Below are 25,225 nucleotides of genomic sequence, written 5' to 3'. Positions count from 1 at the left end.
GAGCCATCTTTTCAAAATGCAAATCTGATTGTGTTACTTCCCCTCCCTGTTTGGCTTGAAACTTCAAGGGTTCTCTACTGTCCTTAGTGGAAAAACTCAAACCCTTAAAATATTCTGAATGCTTCTCCACTGTCTAACCCTTGTCGTCTTTCCCAGCTCTCTGTGTTCCACCCAGCCAGGTGGCCATCTTTCAATTCTTTATACTTGCTACCACAGGACCTTTGCATATGCTGCTCTTGCTGCCTAGAATGCTCCTTCCCTTATCCCTTAAGCATCACTTTTTCAGGGTGCTGTTTCTGACTTTCCTAACTTGGCCATATCCCTCTTTCTATGCCCTCCTAGCTCCGCATTTGCCACAGATGCAATTTTATATCACACAATAAAATTGTTATCATCTATTAAACTCCATTAGACTATGAGGTACAGGAAGGCAAGGCCCACATCTACTTTGGCTCATCGCTGCACCCACAGCACCTTGCACAGGCCATAGCACCAACTAATAGTAATAATAACTAATATTTATCAAACACTTAGAGGGTATTAGGCACTGTCCTAAAAATTTTATACGGATTAACTTATTTAATTCCCACAACAAACCTCCAAGGTACGGTTGTCATTCTATTTCAAAGATGAGGAGGCTGAGGCACAGAATAAACTGGCTGCCCAAGGTTACACAGGTATTACACTGAAAAGTCCAATTTCCAACTCATTCTGCTGTATCTCATAGGGTAGGTACATAAGTCACATTAGCTGGCTGAATGAATGAGTGAACAGAAACCATCTTTCTCTTTCCCTCATCCCTATCCACACCTGCATTCCTTTCTTACAGGTACTGGCTCTCCCTGACACAACCACTCTACAGAATCTGGCTGGTCCTCAAGGAATAGCCCTATTCTCGGCCTCATCATCCCATAGCAGAGCCCTTCTCCAGGGACCAGCTGACGGCCTCCAGCTGTTCTGTGGTATAGCATCTGCCTGCAGTGACTGGTCCTAATTCCAAGTCTACTGTGCACCTGGCCCCAGTGTGTGACTTGAGCTCTGACCCTAACTTGCACTACAGCCTTATTCTCCTCTCCATTGGTGGCCCTGCTGGGGCCAACCCCTGGGCTTATACTCATCGCCTTTGTCTTTCCTGCCTGACCTCCTGCCCTTCAGCTCTCACTTGACATTGTGCTCTCAAGCTTCCCGTAAGCCCTGCCAGAGCCACACTGACACATCAACACCCTGGCTGCCACAGGAAGAAGAGGCTTCTCCCTGCACAGGGGGTCACGGTGCACCTCTCCTGACTGTGGTCATGACCCTTCATGTGAGGGTGCACACCAGCGAGGTGAGGAGCAAGGGCTCTCAGTCCACCACCTTTGGACTCAGGGCCTGGCCAGCAGTGGTGACTGCTGGAACTCGACAACTTCTTTGAACTTTAGTGTATTTATCTGTTAAATGGGTATAATAATCAGACTTATCTCACAGCATAGTTGGGTAGATTTAAAGTGATGTTAGACATGAAGTTATTAGCATGTCAGGTCACAGTCTGTGGTCTATTATGATTATCATCAGTTATTGTCACCACCATCATCCACCTCTCTCCCATGGTATAGTGGCTAAGGGCACGGCTCTGGAGCTAGAATATCCATGCTTGAATCCTTTTCCTCCTCTTCCAACCTATGTGGCCTTTCTGTGTATCACTTATGTCACCTGTAAAATGAAACTAACAAGTCTATGTACCCCATAGGGATGTTGTCAGTTCATAAGGTGCTTAGAGCAATACCTAGTGCATGATAAGCACCCAGTCACATCAGCTGTTGTTGCTGTTGTTGTTATTACTACTTGAATACTATGCTCATCCAGGCTGCAGGCTGCTTGAGAGCCGTGTTTAGGGAATGGCAGGGCAGAGAGTTTCTGCAAGGTTCTACACGCTGCTGGTATAAAGGGTGACTGTGTCCAGCTGATTCACTCCATGTGAGCACAGGGATGGACGATGTTTTCCAAGGAGGGATGTACACTCCCAGTTCTGACCAAATCGGGAGGTGCCAACCCACATCTGGGGCTGGCAAGCCACTGGGGAGATCTGTTTTTCTGGTTCTGTTCTAAGGAAAAATGGTGCCCACAAAACAATCATGCTTCATGCCAGATTAAACACAATAAACTTATTCAATAAGATAAGTTGCTGATCATGGGGGGGAAAATCCATTATCCTGAAATCTAGCTTTCACCAAAGGATCAAGATGTTTTGACTAAGCCTTTTGTGTCATGTACCTGTTACTCATAGACTGAGATTCTAGGATCTAAAGATACGCAGATGGTTCAGAACACTGTCTTCTCAAAAGGTCACTGAGTTTTCCAGCAAAATTCAAACGCAACAGTGAAGGTTGGCAGCAGGAAGACTTCCCCAGTCCAGTCAACACAGTGTCCTTGGGGAATACCATGTGCGGCATTGGGTGCGGAAGGCTTCTCAGGGTCTGTCTCAGTGACAACTGGTAGAGCAAAGTTTCAAATATACTGTATTGGCTACAATCTTTCTTCTATGCTCTTGTGTCTGACAGCTCCATGGGAGCATAACAGCACAAAATGGGTTTCTTTAGTTCCCTGCTCCTCATGCTCTTCTCACGCTGGTTGAGAAGAGAAGCCCAGGGGAGCATTTTCAAACCTGAAAATAAATGCAAACCTGCAGAGCTGGTGAACACTGGGAGATGTCAGTAGCTAAAACACTCCTGGAGGCCAAAATTATGCACTGGTATGTTTGAGAAAGGAGAGGAATAATAACAAAAAGTATAGGGTAACCACTTAGAGGGTCATATGTGTCAAGAACTGTATTAATGAGTTTGAATGCATGATCTTTTCATTCTCACAAAAACCCTACAAAGGAAATACTGTTATGCACTAAATTTTATGGACGACGAAATGGAACCTAACAATTTAAGTGACTAATTCAAGGTTACATAGCCCCTACATGAAGAATGCTGAATTTGAACCCAGGGAGGGATTTCATAACTGGTACTCCAAACCATTAATTAATTGAGAATCTGAAAAACCAGTGCTGCTGTGAGAACTTCCAAAGAGACTAATGATGAGGTTAACATCATGCCTGTCCTAACTGCCCCTTCTCACATCTGTGCTGTCCAGCAGGGTAGCTGCCACTACATGTGGTTATTAAAAGTTAAATTGATAAAAAAATAATCAATTTATTCATTGCTGTTGAGCACTTAAAATGTGGCTAGTGCAGCTGACAGCCTGAAATTTTTATTTCATTTATAATTTTTATGAAAATCCATATAATTTTCATTAATTCAAACTTCAAAAGTTACATGTGGCTAGTGGCTACCATATTGGACAGTGCTACTCTGAGGACTTTCTCAGCTGCATCAGACACGGTTTATGCTGCTTTCCAAAGAATCCCAGAGGTAAAGGCAAATTAGTTACTTTGCCCAAGAAGCCACAGAAAACCATGAGGGTCAAGTCCCTGCCTCTCTCTTAAGATCAGAGACTCTATGTTCTTCAAATGTATCCACGAGGCCTCTCCAACATTCCCACCCCCACATCTCCCGATTTCCTCATAAGTCAAAGTGTGAGGACAAAAAAAAGTAAGAATAGGCAAAACCCAAGAACAACTGCTCTCAGACAACACTTGCGTCAGCACCAGCAGGGAGCTGGTTAAATGCAGGTTCCTGGGCCCCACCTCCATAGGGTCTGATGGAGGGGAACTAGGAAAGGCCCTGGAGTCTATGTTTGACTCAAGCAGCCAATGATTCTAATGCAGGTGGTCTAGCTACAAGAAACTGTTTCAGAGGCTGAATTACTACTCATCTATTTCTTGGCCTCTTAAATAATTATAGCACATAAATCTTTTGAGAACAGCGTAAATTGGGCTGGAAGCCAGGCAGTTATCAGGCTGCACTGATTGCTCACTTTGATGATATTAGGCAGGTGCTTAGTCAGCAAGGCCTTATTATTTTCTCTGAAACATGGGGCAAGGATGCGTGCTGTTTGACCACAGCTGGGAAAGCACGGGAGGAAACACCAGTTAAAAACACTGCGTGGATACTTTACGACTCAGAGACGTGCTCCGCTTGTTAGCAGAGAGTTTACATAGATTTCACTTTTTTTTTTATTTGCGCATTTTTAACTTGTCTGAAACAAGTGGGAGTTATTTGACAGCACGGGCTTATGTTAAGTTGCAGCCTGGTGTGATTAAGAGCACTGCTCTGGGGTCATATGCAAAGGTTCAAATCCCTCTACTTTTTAAAAGCTGGGTCAAGTCCTTCAGCCTCTCTGTGCTTCTGTTTCTTCAACTCGGAAATGAGAATTTAAGTCTTCTTCTTTCATAGGGTTGTGATGATTTAATTGAGTTAATATTTATAAAGTGCCTAGAACAATGTCTGCCACATGGTAAAGCTAGAGCCCTGTTTGTTGAATGAACAAATAACTGTGAATGTAGCAACAAGCAGCTGTACCTGAGCAGGGGCTGTCCCCTCCAGATGGGGCTGACATACACCAATTTATCACAATCTCCACCCAGACACATTTGACCACTGGATACCTGTTATATGGGGTCTACCCTTAGGGGTCCAGCCCATAAGGGGCAGACGCACTCAGTGGATCTCAGAGCAGTATTTCTCAAGATATCCATGATGAAGGACCAGTTTATTTATAATCCATTGACTGACACGTGCCTGCCTGAACATGACTGATGCATAGCAGTGCCACACACGGCTCACCTGCGGGTTCTATAACACCCTCACTGGTCTGCCCCTGGACCAATAAATGAGCCCAATAGCATGCCTTTGGATGTTGTCAAATTGCTGTAAGAGTCCCAAGCACTATTCTTCCAGTACTTATGTCATTGTGGACTGTGGTCAGCCCTGATCCTCAGATGACCCTCTGAGTAGTGCCGTCCTGCAGAACGTCTATACATCTTCACATACTCACAAACCAGCTAGACAATTTGACTGGAGAGGGTGGGCATTAGAGTGTCTCTCTTTCTTTCTCTCTGTCCCTCCCTCCTCTCCACTCCGCCCTTCTCAGCTCTGTCCCTATCTCTTTGTCTTTACCTGCACATTCGAACCAGCTCCCTCAATGAGATACGGGGGTCCAGAAGAGCCTCGGAAGCCGTTGTGGATGCACGGTGCCCCAGGCAGCACCCCGTTTTGCGAGCACTGCCTCCAGCTCACAGCTGCCCCAACTCCTGAACGTTGCCTCTGCCGACAGGAGCTGCTTTGGCCCACGCCCACATCCACAGCCTCATCTCCAGTTGCTCCCAGCGGCCCAAAGCCAAAGACTAAAGCCTAACTGACATGGTGGTGCCAAACATTAGCCCCTTTGTCACAAGAGGGAACCAACTGTGGGGGACAATGTCCTCCAGAGCCCCCTGTGAAGTTGGGCTGAAGCTGGGCTCCTGTGCAGACAGCATCCTTCACCCGCTCCTCCCCACGCCTGGTCCTATTTCTCTCATGCCCCCTCCCTGGAAGCACCCCCTGTGACATGTCACAGGCATCCAAATGTCTGCTTCAGGCTCTGCTTGTAGGGAATCTGATCAAACTAGCCATCTAAAACTTGGGGGTGCACCTTCCCCAGTGAACCGCTGGAGGGGGCACATGGCAGGAACAACACGAGAGCCGAGGCCCATCGTCAGGTCACCCTGAGGTCACCCTGTGTGTCTGACTGCCAGGTGAGCAGACCTACCTGTTGCATTAGACAGGGCCAGCGACTCCATGGAGCCCCGAGGGGTCTGCTCCGTGGGCGTCATGTCCGCAGTGTATTTCAGGGAGCTGAGCGGATGATGGGCCCGACGCTGCTGAGTGGCCATGCCCCCTTCCTCCTCCTCCTCCTCCTCGTATTTGGGGACTTGAATGCTGCCTCGGGTTTCACTAAAGCTCTGACTGGACATGTCGCTGTAGCTCTCCTGGGACCTCAGCCGTCCTGAGTAGTAGTCCTCTCGGCACTCCTTGACGAAGCTGCTGCCGTGCCCCTGCAGGGCCAGGGACGAGCTCCTCTTGGGGTTGCTGAAGTGCTTGGCCCACATGTCAGGCTGGGCCCCAGCCCCTGGCCCGCCCGGGCTGTAGGAAGTCCTGATGTTGCACTGGCTGAGCAGCTGCAGAGGACTCTGTGGTTGGTTCTGCTGCTCCATCTTGTTCCCATAATGATAGGGCTCTTCCCGGCTCCTCCAGATTGGGTCCCGGTTGAGGCTGGAAGTCTGGCTGGCCAGGCTGAGCAGGTCCATCTGCAGCGACAGGGGGTCCACGTCCGTGGACAGCCGGCTGGAGCTCACCTGCAGCTGGCTGTGTTGGCTCAGCGCGGGCTCCTCCGTCTTGCCCTTGTTCTTGCCGATTTTGGCACTGCGCCGGGACTCCTTGGCCCTGGCATTCTGGAAGGCTGAATCGGATGAGTCTGAGCCATTGGGGTCCTCCCCAGCACTGCAAGCCCGTGAACAGAAGATCTGGCCCTGTTTTGGGAGGAATGGCCGCCCAAGCAGGGATTTCTTGCAGTGGGCACAGCAGAAACAGGTCTCGGTGGCGTGCCAGTGCTGGCCATCGTAGGTCATTTGGCCTTGGTCAATCCCTGAGAAAGAAAACACATGAAAGAAGCCAATAAGCTGCTCAGACTACTGCATTACATGGTAAAACATATAGCACACTGGGTTTCAGACACAGCAGAATACAATGTCATCAAACCAGTGATCAGGACCCCCATGAATGGTATGCATGTCCTACTATGAACACCTCCTTGTTGTAGCAGTCAAGTCCTAAGTCAGTTGCTCTGAGAAGAGAAACTAATCAGAGTGGCCTGCCCATGAGTCCTTCTGCCTGGGACACACTCCTCCCGACAACGAGCAATAATGTTATCAATGTATGATAAATGCTTGCATATGTGTAAACCTATTTAACCTTCTATTGTATGAGGGAGGTTCCTAATATTATTTCCACTTTTCAGATGAGAAAAAAGAGGCACAGGAGGTTAAATAACTTGACTGATGTAAAACAGCTGGGAATCACCAATGAAATCTGTACTCAGGAAGTCTTGCTCCTCACTGTGACATTGATACTGCCTCCTTCACTCTCCTTAGGGGTCTGCTCGAAGGTCAACTCCTTGGAGAAGTCGTCCTGTCCACCCTACTAATGCTGTCCATCATTCTCCACCCACACCTGCTGCATTTTGTATTTTTCTTCATAGCATTAATGCTGCTTGATATTGGACAGCTGCATACATGCATCTGTTGAGTAGTTCTCCCCCACTGAAAGTGCAGCTCTGTGAGGATAGCGTCACTGAGTTTCTTTGGTATCCCCAGGAACATGGCCCGGTGCACCCATCATAGGGGCTCTTCATACATTGAATAGATGGGTAAATTCAATCCCACCACAAGTGTACCCCATTCCAAAGGGTAATCACTGTAGTAGCTCAGTGAAAAAGAAAAAAAATGTGGATTTCAGCTCTTGGTAAGGAAAATATTTGGACATGGTATGTCAAATAAAACATATCACCCCTCCAGAAGCATCCACACCCTTTGCTTAACTTCTTCAGGAAAGGGAGAAACACATTTTGCCCCCTGCCAGGGCTGGGCCTGGTTACACAGTCTCGTTCCACCCACAGGAGCACCTGCCATTGCCCCCACTGCACCTGCTTCTCTCATTCCTCTGCCCCTGGGTACAGGACTTCATCTCCTGGTGGTACACCATCGCCCTGCCACCCTTGGGCCACGAGCTTTGGGCAGGGCTAATGTTACACTTGGACCCAGCACTGGCCAGTAAAAAAAATGTACCTCCCAGCCCAGTGACTGGTTCAGGGGCAGGCACATGACCTTCACCAGGCCAAGAAGAGAGACTTGGGACTGTTGCTAAGACAGTGATGTGGGGAGGCTCTCTTTTGACAGCAGCTGCTAACCTGGCAGGATGAAACCAGGAGCTATGGGGGCCCGGGTCCTGTGGGGACAGTCTGCTGAGAATGCAGTCCACAATTACTGTGGGCAGGAAGGGGACCTTTGCAGGTCGCCTGGTGTCTGCTGAGGAAAGTCTTTCCGGTGGTGAGGATCCTGAGCTGGCCTTTCCAGAAAGAACTTTCAGAGACTTGTCCAGAGAGGCAGTATGACATAGGAAGTGGCCTTTCTGTCCCTGTGATGGGGGGGGGGGCGGCTGCAGCTGCTGGGGGCCTGTGCTGAGCAGGAAGGAGCTCACAGCAAGGACCCAGGGCAGCTGGGACGGCAGCACGAGCTCCCCGGAGGAGAGGGGAAAGGGAGAGAGGAGGGAGACCAGGCCAGCCTCAGTGTTCTCTCCTGGCCTGCATCCAGACAGCAGCCCTCAGAGCAAAGAGGGAGACAGGCTTCAAGACTGAGAGAAAGAGAAGGGCAAGGACAGAGGCAATCAGCCGGCAGCCTCTCCCGGGCCTGTCTGCGCTCTTCCCATTCACCATTGTTCCCCAGAGCCCAGGGAGAGAGAGGTAAGCACATTCGTCTCTTAGCTCCTCCCCAAGCTAAGGGTCTCTATGTTTCATTATGAGTCAGGCCATAGGGACTAAGAGAGGATTTTTAGAGGGGCTGGAGCAGCCACAAGGCCCACCCCAAGGGGGGAGGGACACTGAATCACCTGGCTTTCATCCAGCACAGCATTCCCACCAGGAGTGAGAACTGGCCACGGCAGGCTAGAGGCAGCTGACCCAGAGCTGTGGCTCCTTCCACACTTCCTCTCCAGGCTCCTGGCAGGAAGCAGGGCAGGCAGCAACCCAAAGGCAGCTTTCTAGCATAACAGAGTGAAGTTTCAGGTTCAAATCCCAGCCCCCTGCCATTCCAGCTGTGTGAAGGTGCTGATGCTCATTTAATTTGTGTTCAAATCTTAGTTCTGCTGCTATCTGGCTGTGTGCCTCTAGGCAAGTGGCTTCATCTCTCTGTGCCTCGGTCTCCTCCATGATGCAATCGGGGTAACTGCAGTACTGACTTCATAGGTTTGTTGTGAGGATTCACTGAATTACTATGCAGAGTACGCTTAGAGGTATGCCTTGTAACTATTCTGACTGCTTTTCTTGCATTTTTATTACATCTCAATGCCTGTCTCCTTCTTTGCTCCGAGGGCCACTGCCTGGACACAGGCCAGGAGAGAACACTGAGGCTGGCCTGGTCTCCCTCCTCTCTCCCCTTCCCCTCTCCTCCAGGGAGCTCGTGCTGCCATCCCAGCTGCCCTGGGTCCTTGCTGTGAGCTCCTACTCAGCACAGGTCTCAGTAGCTGCAGCCTCCCCTCCCCTGCCACAGGGACAGAAAGGCCAGCTCCTATGGCCTGTCCTCTACCAACTCGGTGCTGTGGAAGGAAACACATGCAGATGCATGAGGGGCCTAGTTCTGGGGACAGGCCTTGCAGAAGACTGGGCCCCATGGGGAATGGAGGAGGAGGTGTGTCACAAGCAGCCCAGGAGGCAGTGGAGCAGGGTCCCTGATAAACATCAGCGATGTCAGATGGTGCTCTGAACTGCTCCTGAACTCTAAACATCTGGAAAGGGGCTCTGCCGGTCTACATCGAAGGGCCCCCCACCCGAGCCCTTCAAGTACTTCTCTGAGGGTGGATGTGTCGACTGCTGCTACAGCCGCCGTCTGTTTATAGGACTGTTTGCTGTGTGCAGGCAAGAGTACCGTTGCCCTAGCAACGGCTGCCTGATGCAGGGTCTGCTCGGAGCAGCTACATAAATATGGAATATTTGTAGAATACAGTCAGAATGAAGCACCCAGAGGCTGGTGTGCAGGATACACAGAGCATACCCTTTCACTGTCGCAGGAAATCGAGTTTTACAGAAAAGTAGATTTAGAACAAAATATCAAGGGCAGCATTTTAACTGCAGCAGTGATAATTCTGTAAGCCACAGAGGTCCTCTTTTCAGGTTAAACAGGGATGCCTTTTTATGGATTTAAGAGGAAAGGCATGGGAATGCCAATCACCATTCCCAACGAGTTAGGAGCGGTGAGAAGGAGAAGACAGCAGGCCTTTGAGCTGTGTAGGCTGTGGGGACAGTCAGACTCCTCTCTTCCAGGCCTCTGAGTGCAAGTTCTAAATGGCAGTTCCTGGAAAGGCTTTGAAGCACCAATGGAAAGGGACAGAAGAAATAGAAGTACTAATGAGAAGGGGTATCGTTGCTCTAAGTTTTCTGTACACTCAGCCCCTCTCATGTAAGCAAGCACTTACTTGCAGACCCAGAATCTACAGCGAGCAATGTGGGGTAAGTGAGGTGCACTGTCTCCCCTGACAGGTCTCATCCCTGCCCTTCCTCAAGGACAGTGACTTGTCCAAATCAAGATCCCGTTCGCTAACTCTTACCATAAAAGGAAGCTTACCTCTTTTGACTATTTTGACCTTGCAAGAATGAAAGCTGTTGGTTCTGGTCATGAGAGAGTGAGGTGCTTAGGGCTGGGAAAAGGGACTCTGTGCATCACCGAAGTCCCCAGAGAGGGTGTGCTAGACAAAGGTCAGCAGAACAATGCTTATCCCCAGGCCTGGCAGGTCCTCCTGCCCAGAAAGGCCTTCCAGAAGCAGGTAGTGTGGAATGGACACTCAACAACAAAGGACCACAGAGCCATGTAGTTGCCTTGTCCACAAGCTGTGATTTTTTTTTTTTTTTGAGATAGAGAGGGAGACAGGGAGACAGGGACAGACAGACAGGAAGGGAGAGAGATGAGAAGCATCAACTCATAGTTGTGGCACCTTAGTTATTCATTGATTGCTTCTCATATGTGCCTTGAATGGGGGGCTCCAGCCAAGCCAGCAACCTTTGGGTTCAAGCCAGCAACCATGGGGTCATCTCTATGATCTCATGCTCAAGCCGGCAACCCTGCATTTAAGCTGGTGAGCCTGTGCTCAAGCCCTCACTCAAGCCAGTGACCTCAGGGTTTCAAACCTGGGCCTTCAGCATCCCAAGCCAACTTCTATCCACTGTGCCACCACCTGGTCAGGCAAATCTGTGATTTTTATCAATACACAAATCCCTCCAAATTACTGGCTAATTTTTCATTTGATTACATCATTCCTAATGAAAAGAAGTAGCAGACAAAGCTACTTCTTTTTGCCCCTGATAGAATCTTTGAAGTGGGGCAAAACGGGCTCCCAGACTCATTCCACAGCTACCCATGGCAGGTAAGATGCTGGCAGCTTCTAAGCACATTTCTTGGAACTACACAAACCACAGGAAGACCAGGCTGCTGGTCTCACCAACATTCATTCACTGCCAACATCCTTCTTTTTCAAGGGTGGCTCATTCTCAAGTTGCCAGGAAAGGCAAGTTGAATGAAACCACAGAGGAAACATGGTCCAGAGGGTTGCACAAACTGGGTAGTATTTGCACAGGGGAAATGATTTTTACTATCTCAGGTCTGCCACTTATTTGGGAAGTTTATACCTTATAGGCTTTTTGAGCCTCTCTTGCTTTGTATTTGGTTGGGTCAGTTTTTATTTGGTGTTTTATTTTTGTTCATTTGTTTTTAGACATGCTTTCCAGAAACCACTTGGTTTGCTTGGCTATCTTTTCCTTTCTACAAAGAGAACTGGTTTGATTTCTCCCTCTGTTGACCCTCAAGTTTTTCCAGGGAGGCAGTGGAAGACATCTGGTTATATTTTCCTTTTCCCTGACTCTTGGTAATGGGGCTGTACATCACATAGCCCCGCCTCAGGTGCAGGCCTATGAGTCAAGCAGACCAATAGGAAACTAGGAATTCCTTATTCTCTTGTTTCCTAGGCAGAACACATGACCAAACCAGGGCCTATGTGATTCCTATACGGAGACCTGACTTGGATAGGGGAAGAGACATGCCCCACTCTTTATAGAATGCGAGCGCAAAGCCTCTGTGTCACTGGAGGGTCATCTTGGCCACTATGTGAAGGCTGTTTGCTCCCAAATGATGTGATGAGAAGCTGAGCTGAGACACAGTGGGGAAAAACCAGACTCTTTTGGAACACTTGACCCATCGCTACCTAAGGCAAACGTACTCCTTGGCCTTTCTAGTAATGTAACTCAAGATATCCTCTTTATCACTTAAGCTGGTATGAGTTGGGTTTCTGTCATTTGCAACCAAAGGGATTCTAACTGCATCAGATACACAAAGGTCTAGTCCCGATAGGATCAAACTAAGCCCCAAGCATGGCCTCACCTATGTGTTGGGCACAGGTGTCGCAATATTCTGCATACAAGGACTCGAAGCAGTGGCAACAGTAAGGCCTTCCCTCCTTCATGATGTAGCGCTGGCCACCCAGCACTGTCTCACACTCGAAGCAGCAGAAATGTTTCATGTGCCAGTGGCGCCCCTCAGCTTCAGTGCATTCGTCAGCAAAGATGATCTGGTGATGGGGAAGCCAAATGGTTAGGACCTAATTAAGGAAAGCGAGGGGTCCCACACTAGAATGGTGAGAAAGCAGGTCCCGCCCACAAATTATTGAACAAAAATGGCTATGGATATGTTCATTTTATATCTAAATCAGTTCCCACATGTGCATTTGTCTAAAGGACAATTAAGCATGGTTTCTGGCCTGGCTAGTAATTGGTTTAACCACGTTTCAATAAAAGAAAGAATGTTCTAGTATTAAGACTATAAAGCAGGACCAAAACCCAACAACCCACGGGCACTTTGAATATACATATCTGTTTTATTTGGCCTATAACAATACATATAAAAGATGTGAAATGTCATACAAACACCTGGAACTCGGTTTCTTTTTTGAATACATAATATTTGGCAACACCTGGTATACATCCTGCATGGCCGCAGAAGCTCACGCCGAGAGGAGAGGCTGCTGCTCTTGGGTGAGCAGTGAACGCTCCCATCTGCAGTTTGGTCATACTCTCCACCACTTGCCGTGACCTTAACATGAGCCACTCTCATGTACAACATCTGCTAGCCCTCAGAAGCCTCTGTGTTTTGACCTTTAATGTAGATTTTTAAAATTTCAAAGCATAGATTTAAAAGCTTACTACAAACTACAGTCATGTGGTACTTGTATAAGAATAAACATGTAAACCAACAGAATAGAATCAAAGGTACAGAAATAAATCTAAACATTTATGGTAAATTGGTTTTCAACAAGGGTGCTAAGAACATTCAATGGGGAAAGAACAGTCTCTTCAACAAATGGTGCTGGGATAACTGGATAGCCACATGCAAATGAATGAATCAGAACCCCGATCTCATACCATACACTAAAAGGAATACAAAAGGGATCAAAAACCTAAAGAACCAAAAAACTATAAAATGCTTGAAAGAAAACAATAGGTGTAAATTTTCATGATCTTCAATTAGGCAATGGTTTCTTAGATATGACAAACCAGAAGTGTAAGCAACAACAACAACAACAAGAAATTGGACTTTATCCAAGCTAAATACCTTTGTGCTTCAAAAGACACCATCAAGAAAGTGAAAATATACACAAAGAATGGGGGAAAAGTCTTGCAAATCATGTACTGATAAGGAACTAGTATCCAGAATATTTAACAACAGTTACAGTTCCACAATGAAAAGAAAAATCACTCAACTGAAAAAATGGGTCAAGGATTTGAATAGATATTTCTTCAAAAAAGAAAAATGTACACATGTCCAATAAAGACATGCAAAGCTGCACAACATTGTTAGCTGTTAAGAAAACGTGAACTGAAACCACTTTATACCCACTAAGAGGACTATAATCAATAAGACAGTCAATAAGTGTTGAGGAGACTGTGGAGAAACTGAAACTCTCATTTACTGAGAGTGGGAATGTAAAATTGTGTGTCTGTCCTGGAAGAAAGTTTGGATTCTCTCAACAAATTAAACAGAACTTTCACATTTCCCAGAAATTCCACTGATAGGTAAACATACCCTCAAGAGAACTGAAAATATATGTCCACACAAAAACCTGTATATGAATATTCATAGCAGCATTGTTCATAACAGTTGAAAAGCGGAAACAATTTAAATGTCCATCAACTGAAAAATGGCTAAACAAAATGTGATATATACATACAACTGAATATGAGTCACACACAGAATACAGTACTGATACCTGTCACAACATGAATTAGCATTGAATATATCATGCTAAGTGAAAGAAGCCAAACACAAAAGGTCAAAGCTATACAGCAGTATTCTATTTTTATGAAATGTCCAGAATATGTAAATCCATAGCGACAGAGACTAAATTAGTGATTGCCAGGGGCTGGGCGAAGGGGGAAAGGGATGTTTCTGCTAATAGATACAGAGTCCCTTTTGGGGGTGGTGCAAATCATCTGGGGTCAGAAAGTAGTGATGGTTGCACAAGTTTGTGCATATATTTAAAATCTCTGAATGTGTGTACCTTAAAAGGGTGAACCTTGTGCTATGTGAATTATATTTCAGAAAACCAAAATTTCAAAGCACTTAAATAATCATATTCTATTTGCCATGAAATAACATAACGTCATATCATGAGCACTCATTTCCAGATGTGGAAACTGAGGCAGGAAGGTGAAGTGGCTGTCTACAATTACAGAGCTGGCCCTAAACTCAGTTTCCTAACTACCTGTCTATAGGGTCTTTCTAGCACATCACCGTAGCATTAGAATCCAAATTATATAAGACTGCTCCACTTCCCCCTCGAAGAGTGAATCTTTCCTAGGCAGTTTATATAAGGAAGAGATGCCCATGTCATAGTGAACTCAGGCTGAAAAAGCAAATGTTGTTTAGACAGTTCCACATTTCTGTTTACAGACTCAGAACCAAAAATCCACTCTGCAGGAGGAAACCCCTGTCCAAGACATTTCCCCAAATGATTCCCATAAAAATTGTCTGCTTTGGAACATTCTCTTTTCTACTCCAAATTCTTAAAAAATTTGTATCAAGCTATAAGTTCCAAACCTTTAAAGCTAAAACCAGGATTTCTAGTCTTCCAGCTCACAGATCGTACCTGGGTGTGTTTCTGGTGGGAGAAAGCATCAGGCCTGGAGCTTCTGTGCTTGTCTGCTTTCTTACACTGGGTAGCAAATTCAAGTTCTTCTTAGACCATGGGGCAAAGTTTACCAAATGCAGTATCCATCTGCCTCCTGAATCCTCATCAGAAATTTTGTAAATCATGGGAAAATTAAATAATACTACCAGTTCTCTTCTCAAACCAACCTGTCCCAATGAAGCTAAGAAAACAGAACTTTGTAAGACATAAGTGGTGCACTACTACGGATGACTGCTCCCTAGGACGAGGGCTGAACTACAGCTGCACAATGCCATTTTTTCCCTTTTAAGCATTCTGAACTGACTTAATATCAGCAATCTCTTCAGCTACAGAAACCAACTGCTCTTCCCTCTGGATGGCCACGAGACTGCTGCGTCAGTGAGGCAGGCCACAGCTGGACACGCCAACCACCAGGGATGGGTGGGCCTTCCTCCTGGGAAGGGTTAACGTAAGCAGGTGGAGCAGCCTGTGGTTTTCTTCTGTGCAGGAAGCCACAGGACAGTGTGTTGGTTATGCAACACAGGACTGCTGGGCAGGGCTGCAAGCCCCATGGAGGGTTCACTGACCTCGTCACAGGCTGCACAGCGCGGCTTCAGGCACTCGGCATGGTGCCGACCACAGTATATCTTCCCATCCTGGTAGAAGTAGATCAGATCCACCAGGAGCTCACTGCACACGGTGCATATGAAGCAAGGTGGGTGCCAGCAAACGCCATGGCCAGCGCGTGACGCAAACACGGCAATGTCCCCACCATTGATCTGGCCTCCGCACTGTGAAGCAAATGGAAACGTGAGTGTGGACACTAGCTCCTGCCTCTCAGTACCGTGCTCAGGTGATAAATGACCACCACCTCCAACAACAGTCGACTACTGAACACGTAGCTTCCAACTGGTCCCCGGGCAACCCGCCTTACATACGTGCCCTGCACCCACTTGCCTTTCTCAGAGCCACCAAGTAAGATGAAGTAACAGAAAATAAGGACTCACAAAGGTGGAAAGAAAGGGAAACTCTCGCAGGCAGGAGGCAAACTTAAATAAAGTGAAGGTCTCACTTTGAAGGATCTTTCAGATCCTCCACGCTCCATCCAGAGGCTCAGCCAAGTTTAACACCAGGAGTAGGCTATGGGGGCCCAGAGTGGGGAGAGGGGCTGTAAGATGATAGAGGAGTGGGTTCATTAAAATATGCCCACCATTATTTCTCTGAAAGCTCCTCAGGCGTGCTCTTAGCCTGCTTCCTCTAGCATCTTTTTACATAGTCTTGATTGAAAAGGCACACCTTCTAAGACCAGATTCTGGAAAGGGCTTCTTCTTTCTCTCTCCCCTATCTCCCTACTCATGTTCCAAAGTTCCTTCCTATCCAGAAGGGAACCAGGTGGAATCCCTGATAACCCATGTTTGCAGCTGGGGTGAGATAAAATGAATATGGTCTGAGGGTCTTTGACAGAGAAATAAAGTGTGAGGCAGGGGTTCTGGGGAAGGCTCTCTGCTGAAATGACATTGGCCATGAGGTTCCCAGCCTGAAGGTCTAGTACTATGGCCACACACATGGGGCTGAGCTTTGGGGGCAATGTCTAAAGAGTAGAAAAGCTACCTCCAAACCTTTCCTACATCATATACCTCACACTGGTTGAAATGCTTTCTAGAAACAGAAGATCTCATGGAACAGTCTCTAGGAGCTCATTCATGAGAGTGACCAGACAAAGAAAGACGTTAGGCTCCACAAAGTACTACCCCTTCCTTTCATGACATTAGACCTGAGACAGCACAGTGTTAACAGATAAACCGAAGCACATGAAAAATGTCAAGTTTACTTCAGCAGATATTGAATGAAATGGGACAGGCAACACCAAACTGAGGGTGTGTGGGGCACTCCACCACCTGGAGCTCAGGGAGAGGCTCTTACAGAGGAGGGGCAGAGCAAAGCAAGGCAACGGCATGGCTGGCTAAGTGGCTGCCTTCTTTGGGAAAGCCAGGTTGGCATTTGTGATTGATTGTCCTTAAGTTTCATTTTCTCAGATTCTATTACATTAATTCTGGCTTAGGTTTTAGCTTGCTAATGTAGCTCATCATATGAAGTATCGAGTCACATCAGTATAATGCCCTCTGTTTAATTACTTAGACAATACAGAATCTCATTTAATTCTCAATACAGTTCTATAATATAGGCATTTATTGTCCCCATTTTGCAGATGACAAAACTGAGGAAAAGTAATATGGCCAAGGTTATCTGGGAGAAACATGAGTCACACTGTCTTTCTGCCTCCGTCCTCTTGTCACAATTCTATACTGCTTTCAACATCTTCCCACAATATGCCCAACCTTCCTTCTGTCCTAGGTGAGCCCAGCTGGGCTGGCTCCAGAAGAATCTGAAAGTGGCGGAGCACACCGAATCTTACATCTTAACCACCGACCACCTCTCTCAAGGTTGCGTCTTAAGGATAAAGACCATGGCCAAATCTCTGGTCCTTCGGTTCTCCTATTAAGTATTGTCTCCATTCCACCCACCTGAAACTCCTTACTCTATCCTCCTGAAATCTGAAAAAAAAAAAAAAAAAAAAAAAAATAAGAGCTTCCAAATGGCTCCCACTCCCCTCAGGTACTACTATCTCACATCTCACTTTCTCTCCACCAATCTGGTTCGTATATCTTCAACTCCTAAATGAGTCCTTTTAGAGCCCCCGAGTTCGATGGGCCTGTACTAAAAGCAGCAGGGCTCAGCCAAGTGTAGAAAACGATATCTAGCACCAGCAGGCTTTCGGCATCTGAGAGGAGCAGGGTGAATGCAGGCAGACTAGATCGCCACCACCCTGCTTTCTTCAAAGCCCTCTTCTGCCATGCCCTGAGCATTCTACAGGACGGTGAGAGAGACAATAAACTCAGACTCTTCAACCTAGTGAGGTCTGAGGGAGAATGTAGGGGGCTTCATGCACTTTGCCGAGGAACCCTTAGAGCCAGAAGACCATCATTTACCATCCTTTAGATGTCACCAGTCCTGGCATGACTCTGGGAAAGAGGCTGCCTGACCCATAGTCCATGTAAACTCCGTTTTTCTAAAGGACTCATTTAAAACTATAAAGCCATCATGTGTCATTCCTCAGCTCAACTCTTTCCAATGGGTAGGTAAGTCTCCGGGACCTGGCCCTCTGTCAGCTCTGCTCCGTGGTGTCCTCGGCCCTGCCACACTGGCCGACTGCTCAGGACAGAAATGCTCCTGCCTCAGGGCCTGGGAGCTGCCCGTTCCCTCTGCCCTCGCAGCCCCTTCCCCAGGCTGCACATGTCATGTCCCAGTTCCCGCCATCTTTGCTGTCTGAGGGGCACTTTCCAGGCCACGTTAGGAAAACACAACCTTCCACACCCAGCACTCCCTTCTCCCTTCCCTGCTGCATTTCCTCTATCTTCTGCATATTATTGTCTGACCTCTTCCCCTGGAATGGAGCTTTTTACAAGAGCAAGATCAAGCTTTTGATATTTTGTTCACTGCTGTGTCCCCAGGCTCAGAGCAGTGCCTGGCCCACGACAGGCACGCAATAAGATGACTGGGGGGGGGGGGGTTAACAACTGGGGAGTGAGCAACTGAGAGGTCACATGCCAGAGCGTTCCGCCCTCACGCCTTGGAACCCACGCTCACCTGTTCACAAATCGCCCCGGTCATGGTGACCGGGAAGGGCCTGACGTTCCCTCGGCCCAGGTTCTCGCGTTTCCTCTGGTTGCTGAAGAGCTTCAGCTCCCGCTTCTCCTCCTCGTCCAGGGAGTTGCAGTATCGGACCTGGGCGACACATAGGGTGGCATGGAGGAGTCATCTTCCTCCTGGGGGTTCCTGAAGCTTGTGCCTCAGTCTTTGCTCAGTAAATACACTTCTATTTGGTTTTATGGCCCTGGCTTGTACTGGAACACCACCTGGCTTGTGGACATTTAAAATGAGTCTCAGCCTCGGATGTTGACAGCCAACAGAGCTTGCCAAAGGCTCTGAACTCTGGAGCCCAAGGCTCAGGCAGGGTGAAGGTCCATTTCTGTTCCTCATCCTCCCTGCCTCACTCTGCCTCCCCACTAAGATTCAAACCCAACTTCTGCAACTTTCTTCTTCTTTCAGATGGATTTGGATCTTTAAATTGACTGTGGATCCTGATACTTTTAGGCCCATGCACCCGCGTATGGTCCCTGGCACCAAGGGAGGCTCCAGGCCAGCGAGCCTGAACCGCTGCCAATGGCCTCACAGCTTCTTTTCTCCCATCACATTATTGGGAAAATGAAGAACCACAGGCTGGAGACTGAAGAGCTGGCTCAAAGGTGTCTGCGTTGCTTCCCGGGAGCCCCTGCCTGCTCACCTGTGCGCAGGAGGGAAGCTGCGCTGGGCTTGGGTTAACACGCCCGCTCTTGGTAAGCTATGCTCCTTCTTGTTAAACAGACACAAACCAGAGGACAGATGTTAGTCATTCGGCTCTCCTCTTACGTCTGCACACGGTAGGAATTTTGTCATAGTCTTGAACTACCCCTTATTACTGTTTTAAAACTGACTCGCTTTAAAAAACTTGAATATGTTTACTTAAAAACAAAGTATATTATAAATGGAAAATCAGTATTACCTGCAAAAAATAGGGGTGACCATAAACTAAATAGAGTGAGCACAAAACTACACTGTTGCCAGATTCTAGCTGGCTACTGTTGCTTGTGGGAAATCCTAAAAAGCAGATTCTTAATACTGCAACTTCCAAGTGGACACTAGGAGGGTTTGAAGACGTGTGATGCACCTGCAGGTACCAACCGAAAATTTCCCCCTTGATTATTCAACTACTCGGGCATGATGAATGAAATATAATTTAAAAGGATGTGGTTCTCTCGTTAAATGGTTCAATTTTATTTACTGCCTTCTTCATGTTCCACATAAAGTGCCTTATCTACCACACTTTGGGAAACATTGCCCACCACCAGTCTTCATAGTATTCTGAGCATCAGAAAGGCTAACTGAAATGCTCAACTGTTTTATCATCCAGAGGGTTACAGTGAAACCTTTGAGCTAAACAGATGCATTCTCATTTAAAAACCAGGACAGCTGTAGATGCCAAAATCGTCTTCTTTGGATGAAAATAAAATGATCAAATATTTACTTTAGAATCTCCCTTTGTTCTCAAAAAGGGCCACGTTAAATGGGTGAAATCTGCCCACTGGGTCACATGTAAAGAATTCTCACTGCAGGAAGAAGGACTTCGAGAGGTCTTGTCTCATGAACCACAGTGAACTGTACACAGAAGAAATGACTAAAAGCAGAAAAGAGCAGATCAGGTCTTTCCATCACATAAAAAAGCGTTAACAACAACAACAAAAAAAACCCCAAAACGACTTCATGTGGATGTCCCAGTGAGAGAACTGCAGTGACCCAAACAGCCCAGAATATATGGTTACACCACTGACATTTTATGGACTTAGTTTTAAAGAAAGGCACACCCCTCCTGCTTGTAAAAAACCCCATTTTCACTTCCAGATTTGTTGACTGGGCATCAGGTTACAAGGCTTGCTCTCAGGTTTAAAGAGAAAGCATATACATTTTTTAAATGATGTCTGAAATAAACACTAGGAAAGGGAATCCTCACTCTCTTTCTAGGAGCTGCTTCCGTGTTCAAGCTTTTGCTGCACTTATTCAAACTTACCTTTTTATTCAAATGGGAGAAGGTAAAGGCTAAAAAAGCACTCAGTCATTTCCTTTGGGTTCTATCTTGTGGGTGTGGCAGTGGGTAGAAAGCTGGTGTCTGGCTCACTAAAGGGGTTACATCTCTTTTAATTGAAAATTATATTTTTGTTTAAAATGCAATCAGAGTTCAGTAGACAACTCAATTCTATGAGTTACCATTTTTAAAAACCAGATGCTTAAAAATTAATTTCTAGTTTACAAATCTAAACCCCTCAAGCAGTGTGATGCCTTTAAAGCATATTTACAAATTTCCCGTTACGATCAACTTAACTTCAAATACAAGAAGTGCCTGTGGACAGTGCCGTGTGTCTAGGTCCAGAAAGAAAAGAAGAGCCTGCAAACCACAGTTTCCAGGGCACACGGGTGACCTTAGCAAGCTGGACTTCCAATGACAAAAACACAGGCTATTTACAAATCTGGACACAAAAGTTCTGCTGTGGTGTGACGTGGGAAGTGAGCACACCTCTTCTCATGAATGACGCAGACAGTTCCAGAGAGCCACGGAGCTCCTGCAGGGTCTGAGCTGGCCGTGGAGTCCCATAGTCTGACGTGCTCAGGAACCCAGCCTTGCACATTCTTCTTCAACTAAGAAAACCTGGACTTGAGCTTTTAAATGTTAGTGCTCCCTGGTTACCCCCAAATAGCAAGTAGTGCCAGGCCCAGAGGTGACTCCAGTACCTCGTGAGATCCTGCTCTTTGGTAACACTCTCCAGAAGGTGTGGGACAGTTTCTCTTGGCTCTAGTTAAGGAAACTGAACCTAAACTAAACTGCCAGTTTTCCTTCCGAGATCTCACGGATCACAGCATTCCAGTTGTGGAGCAGTAACAATTCAGAGGTTCCAAGAAGAGTCTTCCTAAGATCCCTTCAGCCCCTTACCTCATTGTCATGTGGTGGCAGCTGGTGTAATAGCTGTTTGATGCGCAGTTTCTCGCCAGGGCTGTTGACATACGGAACTTTCTCTTCTGGGAGACAGCTATAGTACTGGTGAACCTGGAGAATGAGAAGCGACACATGACCTGCCCATTGCCAACTTTCTGGGAAGATGATTCCCACGGCAGGGCACAATTCACTTCGCACGGTCCCCCTCCCCCGCCCTGGAAGGCAACAGTGTGAGTTTCTCAGTGCAAGCAGAGAAATTCATCCTGAAGGGAGTCCAGTAAATCACCTATCTCCTGGGGGCTTTCCCTCTCTCCACAAGGGAAAATTAAAGCCAGCACACTTTCCTGGACAAAGAGCAATCGGCAAACATGCTGGGGAACCCGGAGGGTAGGGCTTTCTCGGCAGGCGCCCTGGAGAGCTGACTTTACCATTTTCTCGGTTAGTCTCCAGCATGCAACATGCCTGTGGAGCCAGCGGGATATGTCAGTGCCTGCCTCGCAGCGCTCGAGTCCAAGCCAGCTTCGGCACTCGGCAGACTGCTGGGTCCCTTAGCCTCCACCTACAGTAAGAGCCCTCCAGGCCTAGAGCTTTTTGTAAGGACAGACGGCAGTTCACATGTCAGAAAAACAGTCACTAAATCTGGGATGCAGAGCATGCAATAAAAAATTGTCATTAATAAGAGTATTACTGTACATCTTAGAATACTCCTGTTTATATCAGGACAGATTCTTACACTTTCTAAGGCTCAGTTAACACTAACAATAACTTTGGAAAGCACTGTGCAAAACTAGGGAAAGAAAACACTGACCATAACAATAGGTATGCTATTATTTAGGAGAGGCATCCCCCAAACAAAACAAAAAAACCAAAAACAAATGCACAAGCTCAGATGACATCATGGAAAATGTTTTGAACTATCTCTTAGCAGCATCATGACCAGCTCTTGTGAAGCAGGAAATTCATTCAACAAAACAGAGAAGAAGGAAGACTTGGGACTCTAAATTCATCATATTCATTACATTCCACAAACTTGGTCTAATTCCCTGAGTTTAGGGAGTCTTGGATATGCACATATGTTTTGGGAATGCCGGGTGAAGAGTTATGAAAGATCTGTCTTCTTTGATCTCCAGAAACTAAGTCATAAGTGTTAGAAGAGGGGAGAAAAGGCTTTGCAATGACAAGGCCTTAAAAAATGTGAAAACCATCTTTATTCTTGTAACAAATAATTGTAACCATTCACCATCATGTGCATATCATCTTCTTAATCAAATCCCAAAGGCAACCATAACAGACTTCTTGTCCCAGACTAGCTGGCTTTGGGAGGCCAGGCCTCTGCAACTGCTCCCTAAGGGCACTTGGCGAGGAGCCACTTCCCGGGCTGGGAAGGAACCACTCCAGGCCCGCGGGCCTCCCACAGGTTACTAGCACTCTCCCAGAGAAAAAAAAAAAAGCCCAGCTGATGGAGCTGGTTTGGAATTAGAAGCTGGCACTGAGCCCATCAGAGACCAGCACCAGATGGCCCCTCAGGTAAGTGCCAGGTACAACAGCAGACCTTGTCTCTGTGTCTTGGAGAAGGGCTTTGCTTCCTGAGTCAAAGAACTGCTTGTAGAAAGGCCTTGTTGCAACACCACTTTGTCATTCTCACAACTCCCATGATAGCTATGGACATTAGGGACAAATGCTAAAATGAATCACTGTGGACACTTGCTAGCAGGCGTCCCCAAACTACGGCCCGCGGGCCGCATGCAGCCCCCTGAGGCCATTTATCCGGCCCCCCACCGCACTTCCGGAAGGGCCACCTCTTTCATTGGTGGTCAGTGAGAGGAGCACTGTATATGGTGGCCCTCCAACGGTCTGAGGGACAGTGAACTGGCCCTCTGTGTAAAAAGTTTGGGGACCCCTGGTTGACTGAGCCTCCTCTCCATTGCCCTCATTATTCACACAGCCCCCTCTCCACTGCCCAGAACAGTCATCCCTGAGAACCCTTCTGAATCAGTGCCTTGAGCCGAGCCCTCTTTGATACTGTCCATGGCTGGCCCAGGCTGGAGTCTGCCCCGCCCCTTCTGTGGCATGGCCAGGGGATCTGCACCTCCAGTCCCAGCTTAGCCATGTGCCACCTCTGTGTCCTCAGCAAGTCACCTAATCCACTCAGAAGCCTCATTATAAGATTGAGGCAATGAAATGAGAGTGTAGGCAGAGCACTTGCCTCGCAATAACATGAATGTATAGCAGTCAGTATACTATCTTGCTTGGAACACTCCAAATGGAACAAACCAGAGGCTTCCTGGACTTTCTTCCATTTTAAAATGCAGGGCACTACTGTCACCTTATAGAGTGAGAGCAAACACTGGAACTCCCCATCCCCGTCTTAGTCTAAGTAAGAAGGTTGCAAGGAATACAATGTTATTTAAGCTAGTTTGATTTCAGAGATAAGAATGGCAAAGTATTATAAAGACGTGATGTTTCCTCCAGAACCCAAGCAGTATACAGTACAAGGGCCTTGGGGGGAAGTGGAGCCTGGCTGGTCAGGTGATCAGATGAGAGGTGAGGGCGCTCATCTCTCTAAGCCCAGTGTCCTCTACTCTGCAATCTCTGCAGATCTGCTTCTTACCTCCCAAAGCTTAAGGCTTCTCTTATAACACTTGAGTTTATAGAACCTTGGTCCCTAGACTGACTAGCTTTGCTCAAATCCAAATTTCCCAGAGAAAGAACCCTGGGCAGGGACCACACCTGGATTAAAGAAGTTCCATACCATTTAAGGGTAAAGGAGTCCCAAATACTCAGTGATAGAGAATTCTAGAGGTACTAGGGAGGTAAATAAATATCTTGGTATGCTGAGGTCCACCCTGAAGACTTCAAATTCTTTAAAAAAATTTTATTTTTCAGTTACAGTTTACATTCAATATTATTTTGTATTAATTTTGGGTGTATAGAGTAGTGATTAGATAATCATACATGTTACAAAGTGTTCCCCAATATTTCCAGTACCCACCTGGCACCACACAGTTATTACAGTGTCATTGACTATATTCCCTAGGCTGTACTTTACATCCCTGTGACTATTCTGTAATGACCAAGCCGCACTTCTTAATCCCTTCACTTTTTTCACCTGGGCCCCCATCGCTCTCCTCTCTGGTAATCACCAGTCTGTTCTTTGTTTAGGAATCTGTTTCTGTTTTGTTTGTTCATTTATTTCATTCTTTACATTCCACATGTAAGTGAAATCACATGGTATTGTCTTTCTCTACCTGGCTTATTTCACTTGGCCCAATACCCTCTAGGTCCATCCATGCTGCCACAAGTGGTAGGATTTCATTCTTTTTTATGTCTAAGTAATATGCCAGTGAATATATGTACCACCACTTTTTTCCACCTACTTTTCTATCAGTGGGCATTGGGGTTGCTTTCATATCTTGCCTATTATGAGTAATGTTGCCATGAACACAGGGGTGCATACATAAGGCTTTGAAATTCTTAACAGAGGCAGTGACTACTCTTTGGGAATAGAGCTCTATTTTTCCTGGCTGGACATCTTGTGATGCCTTTTATAATTCAAGCCAACTGATTACTGAAAGTGAATCCTTTCTACCAGTATTCCAATAATTCCTTGAATATGGACTGTGCTAAAATATTTTTCACAATAATTTAGTGGATGACTTACAAACTTACCTAGTTAGTGAGATGCCCTTTTAGTAAAAACAAATCAGCTAATATTAAGGAACAACCTACAAAACCAGCCCAGTGTCACGTG

At 46.7% G+C, this 25,225-nt stretch overlaps 1 protein-coding gene across 6 annotated transcripts in view; it reads right to left on the bottom strand.

The window, feature by feature from the left end:
• Positions 1 to 25,225, bottom strand: part of PRICKLE2 (prickle planar cell polarity protein 2) — a 418,427-nt gene that overhangs the window by 37,259 nt on the left and 355,943 nt on the right. For all 6 annotated transcript variants that reach the window (XM_066244420.1, XM_066244419.1, XM_066244422.1 and 3 more), the window contains 5 exons: positions 21,472 to 21,585; positions 18,537 to 18,674; positions 15,476 to 15,679; positions 12,107 to 12,293; positions 5,677 to 6,552 (listed from right to left, as the gene is read on the bottom strand). In XM_066244420.1, coding sequence (XP_066100517.1) covers positions 5,677 to 6,552; positions 12,107 to 12,293; positions 15,476 to 15,679; positions 18,537 to 18,674; positions 21,472 to 21,585 — 1,519 coding nt within the window. The remainder of the gene's footprint in view (positions 1 to 5,676; positions 6,553 to 12,106; positions 12,294 to 15,475; positions 15,680 to 18,536; positions 18,675 to 21,471; positions 21,586 to 25,225) is intronic.

The sequence above is a fragment of the Saccopteryx bilineata genome, chromosome 10, assembly GCF_036850765.1.
Source record: "Saccopteryx bilineata isolate mSacBil1 chromosome 10, mSacBil1_pri_phased_curated, whole genome shotgun sequence".
In the NCBI taxonomy this organism is placed as follows: Eukaryota; Metazoa; Chordata; class Mammalia; order Chiroptera; family Emballonuridae; genus Saccopteryx; species Saccopteryx bilineata.
Note: the sequence above shows the minus strand (reverse complement) of the source record. Positions and strands in the feature narration are given on the sequence as shown.